The sequence below is a fragment of the Patiria miniata genome, unplaced genomic scaffold (assembly GCF_015706575.1).
Source record: "Patiria miniata isolate m_02_andy unplaced genomic scaffold, ASM1570657v1 HiC_scaffold_7, whole genome shotgun sequence".
NCBI lineage: Eukaryota > Metazoa > Echinodermata > Asteroidea > Valvatida > Asterinidae > Patiria > Patiria miniata.
In genome coordinates, this window is record NW_024037074.1 from 15,894,267 (window position 1) to 15,900,853 (window position 6,587).

The following is a 6,587-nucleotide window of genomic DNA, read 5'->3' on the forward strand; positions in this document are numbered from 1 at the left end:
CTCTAGCAAAAATTCATAAGCGCTATGTGTAATACCACAACGTTGACATGCGGTAATAAGCCGATCGATCGTGGTGTCTTTATAGTAACGTCGTTTCCATTGAGTGAGAGCGCAAAAAGTTTGGCTCCAGTCACTAAATCGATTCTCCTCTCTACATCGAAACATGTCGGCTTTCGTTAAACCAAGATTCAACATCAACTTTTCCCACTGACGTTGACTTCCATCCTCTGGCATATCACGACTCATCTTTACAATATTTCCCGCTAATTGACCGAGCTGACGCTCCGTTGGTGAAGCCATAATTAATCGTATACTACGGACTCGAAATTGTTTAATATTTCCATCATCCTTCTGCGCTACACGATGTAAGGCTTTGTGCTATTATCATGTAAGGGATAGCCACTGTGCAATAAACATTTAAGGGATAGCCATTGTGCAATAAACATTTAAGGGATGCCATTGTGCAATAAGCATTTTACAAGATACCCATTGTTCAAAAATCATTAATATCCATTGTGCAATAAACCATTAAGGGTATTTTATTATTATGTTAATTAGGACCTATTGTTTAAGTTCTTTTGTGCAATAGAGACCCAACACACTACTGGGCGGCTGTACTCTAGGGATTAAGGAAATGACACTGAAGATGAAAGACGGGATCCAGCATATAAAGACCGTCATGGTTATGATGGTTTCAATTTCAAGCCTTTCATTTTTGATATATGGTTGGTCCTCTCTGTAATAAGCTATGAAATATTGCTATTGATAATACCAGCTATATAAACTTATCCAACCATCGTCGACTAGAGTGCGTTTGATCAGGGTTAGACGATCGAACTTGCGCATTGATATGGAGCTCTCAAGTGTGTTCAAACACTGCCCTCTACTCATAATGCACAGAGTCCATTAAGTACTGTATTCTCCTGTTAATAAAATAGTGGTTTACAGGGAAATGCAAGGGGAGGAATCACAGACGGAATACTTGGAGAAAGTTACTTTAAATACGACTTGATCTTTTCACTTTTCACACTTGATATACACATTTATTTCTAAACATCACTTTTGTATACTCATCTACTTTCACATCATCACTTGGAAAATATTGATTAAAAGCTTTATCTCTTAACTTAACACTCAATATCTACATTCATTGAAATCTTATATTGTGGACAATTAAATGAAAGAAATTTTTCTTCATTTACATTCCGAGTGTTTATGTTGTATGACTCGAGTCCAGGACTCAGCACAAGTCCGTCTCAAATCACAATTTCAGTGACTCGGACTTGACTTGAGTCACATCAGCAAAAGACTCGCTCTCAGACTAGGACTCCACCATCATGACTCAGACGACGCAAATGTCTAGTGTCTCACGAGTCACGTATTCTGTTTTTTAAAAAATACCTGTTAGAATGTTAAGAGTTTTTATTAGAATCCTCGGTGAAAACAAGAAGCAATCAATTCATGCAGGGTTTGCCGAAGCTCCCTGTTCCTCAGATAGTAAATGACGACATTCAGCCAACTGTTGGTGGCAAAGATCAAGTTTGTAATATCGCTAAAATCTACGGGCAGTGCTCCAGAGATTGAAAAATCCACAGTAAAGATGACAGACGGGATCCAGCATATGAAGACCGTCATGGTTATGATGAACACCGTGGTAGCCGACTTTGTGCCGACTCTCTGCGGAGCGTTCTGATCACCCAATTCAACACTGATCTGATTCTGGGCGGCGATGCGACGTGCCTGCTGTCGTGCAACGTTAAGAATGTACATGTAGAGGATGAAAATTGTCACAAGGGAGATTGCAATTTCAGAAACCACAATGGGCGCAAAGATTTTAAAGGTGGTCCAATTGACATAGCATTTACGCGGGGATATGGCATTCGGTAAAAAGATGCCATATACAATTATGTTGAATGTCAATGTCATGCTCCACGTGGTAGCGACAATTATCTTTGCTTTCTTCAAAGTCATCAATGTCGGATAGCGCAGCGAGTAGACGATAGCAAAAAAGCGATCCACCGTCAGGAGAACAAGTGAAAACATACTCAGTGCACTAAAAGATGTTAGTGAAACACCCCAGACGGTGCACAGAAAAGAACCCAACACCCATTCCCCGTTGAAATGTCGTGTTAGCTCCGGGAGCACCCAGAACAGCCCGATGCAGATGTCAGACACGGTGAGTGAAGCCATGAACACCTTGGTCGATTCTTGGATTCCGTTGGCGCGATAAAGCGCCACAAGGCATATCGGGTTGAGGGTCAGAATCAACACGACTGTCAGAGCTGATAAAACGCCGAAGGAAACCTCGTACGCGTCCAGTTGAGGGTTTGGCTCGCCATGTGGATTCATGTTGGATGGTTTGGTTGTTCAACAATATATTTTGCTGTTTTAGTTAGATGAAATCACAATAAGTGTCGTCAAATTATCTGACTGGCTAACAGGTTGTGTGGCTGACTCTTCACTGCACAGCAGTTTCGCTAGCTTCAAGCTAATATCTCTTGTTGTTAATATACCTCATACATATTCATGATCGAGAGCCGAACGTTCACTGGTCAATTCACCATCACGTGCCAGATGTTATTCTTGCTGTTTTACCAAACGCGCGCGCGAGGATTCACGCACATTGTAAATACGCATGCGTAGTAGACTGTCGCATGGGTTACCCGTGCGACAGTCTACTACGCATGCGCTTTACAGAGCAATCGAGGAACTGTCGCACGGGTGCAGTACGCACGCGCGAACATCGCCCAGGAGAGATGCATGATTGCACAGTTCGCGTAAATGTTAATTTCCAGAGCTCAATGATGCCGTACTGAAGAAAATGTATAGACCGTGTAAAGATGTCTCCTGTACAAAAGAAAGTTGTACACATTGCAAACAACTATATTTACAACTGTAGTAACTGTATTATATTGCAAACGAACCGAACTAGTAATTGAAGTTGAATCTTTTGGTGAGCTGTACAAGTTTCCCCGAATTTTGTTTTAGGTGCATAATAATAAAACAAAATTCGGCAACTGAATATGTATGAGGTATAGTAAAACAAATATAACATGGTTTATTTCGGGTGGACAGTCTATATTAGCTCCCCTCGGTATTGGAAGTTGACAAACTAGTTCCCTCGGCTTCGCCTCGGGAACTAGTTTGTCAACTTCCATTACCTCGGGGAGCGAATATCGACTGTCCACCCTCAAACCATGTTATATTTGTATATTAACCTTTAGTTTGGAGTGGTTGACATCACCACTAGTCCACCCCCCCCCCAATCGATTCACTGCTCACCTTTTCCGGGATGCTTATTTATTTACAAAACAACGAACAAAAAGTATCTTGTCCCCATGGCAACTCATCTGACACTCTTCCAGCGTTTGCCTTGATTAACTTGACTGGCCATTTATAAGTTTCCTTTAATCAACATTTTTACCTGTCAGGACAATCTGCAATTACAGAACGGGTATTAAAAAGGTTCCTCTTCATTTGACATGCAACTTCTTCTGTTTTTATTGCTAAATTACAGTCAACTACAACACGGACCGAATTTTTGAGGTTTCTTCTGTTGCTAAAACAAACGAAATGCATTTTTTGAATTTTTTTTTTTGGGGGGGGGGGCGTTCGCTTGCACAAATTCGGCATGTACTTGCAACCCAACAAAACTGTATTTGTTGTAGCAACGAGGGATCACTCCTATAATGGTCTATCTGAGTTCACCTGTCCACGTGTGTCCTTTTCTTTAATCTCATGTGTTTGACATTTGCAAGTCCCAAAACCGACTTTTGTTCAGATATTTCAGATCTAAACTTCCATATAAATAAAATTATTCGGATCATTGTGATAATATAGCCTTGGTGGCGCCCTAAATTTCTACCGTACGAATGTGTGCAGAGATCAAGTTCCAGTTTATATCATTGTCATTTTCAATATTTTTGCTCGACCCAAGGGATTGCCTTTTACTCTCACAGTCTGACTGACTGAGTCATTAGCAGCAGCGTATCCAGCGTTTGATGTCGGGGGGGGGGGGGCAACCGCACATCCGCGCCGAAATGTAGACATGTTTTTTTTCTCCGGACACTTGCCCTCCGTAAAATAAAAAAGCGGGGGGGGGGGGGGGGGGGGGGGGGGGGTCTGGTACCCATCTTTCAAATGGGGGCGCTCTTCAAAACTTATCATTATTATGTATACTATATTATTATATGGACAATTTCACGGCGCATTGTAATGGTTGTTGAGCGGGTTTTCTCTGGTGGGATTGATGGCAGAAGAACTCTATAAACACTTCAAATCATTGCTGATGAAAACAATTGTCCACTGGATACGCCACTGGTCATTAGACAAGGATCTTTGGGTCACCTCTAGTATATGTTGGTGTACAAAGACATGGTGTTTTATATCAATAATTATGCGGTTTAAAGGATGGAGGACCAATCACTGATATATATGTTTGTCTGAAGAAGAGGGCAGAGGAAATGTTGACAAACTTACAGAAACTGACCATCCTAGTTACTCCATCCAGGTACACTCTCTTCTCAAAGTTGGCCGAAGTCAGCGTCTCAACGAGCACGCCGCCAGCACCTAGCGGGTCCAACTGCATGGGTTCCCACTCCGACGGGTCGAATTGCATCTCCTGGCCATACTCCGTCCTGCTGGCGTTGCGCAGCTCGTTGGCTTCGCTGCCGTCTTCGGTGTTATTCACCCACCAGTTGCCTTCGTAATCCTCCGGGGTCATTTCGTCTTCTTCGACGATACTATCCCCTCCTTTCTCGTGGTCTTCATGATCGTCCACATCTTCGAAGTCTCCCTCTTCCTCCCACTCCCTTTCATCCAACTCCGCCCCTTCCACCTCCTCCTCACCAGAATCTTCCAGATGTTGGTCTACATCCTCGTCTCCCAGAATTTCCTGCGAATCTGTGTCCATTTTCCGGTCAACTGACGCTAAGTGTTGAGGCAATGACCTGGCATGTTTTTCCACAGTTTGTCGATATGGGTCAGCATCACCTTCGACATCCCTTGAATCGACATTGCCTCGCCAGGTGTTAATTCCATGATTTCCCACCTTACCTGTAGAATCAGTTCCAAGCTCCGATGATAATGAAACCAAATGGAAGACTAACAAGAGTAGGAAATAGTACCTTGCCCCAGTTGCCATATTGAATGATTACAACACAAAAATGATTAACCCTGAACCTAAAACACACAGAGTACATTGGACGTTTTATCAGATCCATTGTTTAGGAACAATAGGCCCAATGAACAACTGCAACACGTGTATGTAGTTGTTTGCGATCGATAATCTCCACATTGATTGTCGCGAGCAATTGCAAAATGATAACACTCACAGGTGGTGGGATTCGGATTGGACTTTCTCTAATATTGTCCAATTTGTATGTAAATTTATTTTTAATGACTAGAAGATCAGTAAAGCAATGTTTGTAGACCTATATGTAGATATTTTGACGCATAAAAGGGTATACAGATGAAGTCCATTTGAATTGGCTGGGTCTGGTGGCCGTAGTAACGCGTTTCGGGACTTTGGGTGATAACTATAGATTTTACAGCATTTTGTTTCTACGGTATTTTTCGGTTTTTACTGGCTTTTTATTGCCGAACTTAGAGAAATATGAATTGCACGAAAAGGTGTTTATGTACCAGCTAAGGTAGTATGATAAGCAATATCTTGCTTTCCATAGGATGACAATAAAACATTTCTCTCTGATCAAAAACAATGAATGACCGTTTAATGAAGAGCCATCTAAATTTTCAAAAGGGCCACATTTTGGAGATGTGCAAAATCCACATCGGTAAACGTAAAACAAAAAACGTCCAGCAGAAATTATTTGCTTCCTGTAGTCACAGGTGCATCATCTCGATGGAACGTTGTTCCGATTTAGAGATGTGCATCTGCAATCAATTAAAACGACTAAAAACAAATGGGTGACTGGCGCCCTCTAGTGGCAAGTGGCTTGGAGGCAGGAGGAGGGCGCGGGGTGGAGGGATGGCTAGTTTTGGTTCGCTGGTACCTGTAGTATCCAATTTAAACCAGGATTATTGTAAAACGATGTTTCACATTAACTTAAGATTAAACTTTTACGAATTTGTAATCCTTTAACCAATCAAACAATTTCCATTTGTCCTTGGGAAAAAAATGTTTAGGCTATAGCTTAAAAAACCGAGACTAGTTTTGGGGGCTACTTTTGGTTCGCTAGTACCTTTAATAAATGGATATCCAATAACCAGACTTCTTGAAAAACAATGTTTCACATTAACTTAAGATGGTTTAAACATTTTACATGAATTTGTAATCTTTAACCAATCAAATCATCTCCATTTGTCGTTGAACAAAAATGTTAGGCCTATTAGCTTTTAAATCCAGGGCATACAAATACTTTTAAATGAATTATGGTACTTTTAGACGGCGCCCTCTTCATTTAGTCTAATAGGCCTACCTCATTATTTGATGACAACATCACAGCCATTATTCCAGATTAGCAGGCCTACATGTCGCAACAACAATTTTTATAAGTAGAAAGTTTGAAGTGGTGTGTGGTTCATAATTGTACACAGTCAGTGGTAATTTATTGTGAGTTTTCAAT

At 41.3% G+C, this 6,587-nt stretch overlaps 1 protein-coding gene across 1 annotated transcript; it reads right to left on the reverse strand.

Moving 5' to 3' along the window:
- Positions 1-1,425: 1,425 nt before the first annotated feature.
- Positions 1,426-2,349, reverse strand: LOC119744997 (octopamine receptor beta-2R-like). The gene has a single exon (XM_038221221.1). It carries the CDS (start codon positions 2,347-2,349, stop codon positions 1,426-1,428), a length of 924 nt encoding a protein of 307 aa, XP_038077149.1.
- Positions 2,350-6,587: the final 4,238 nt, after the last annotated feature.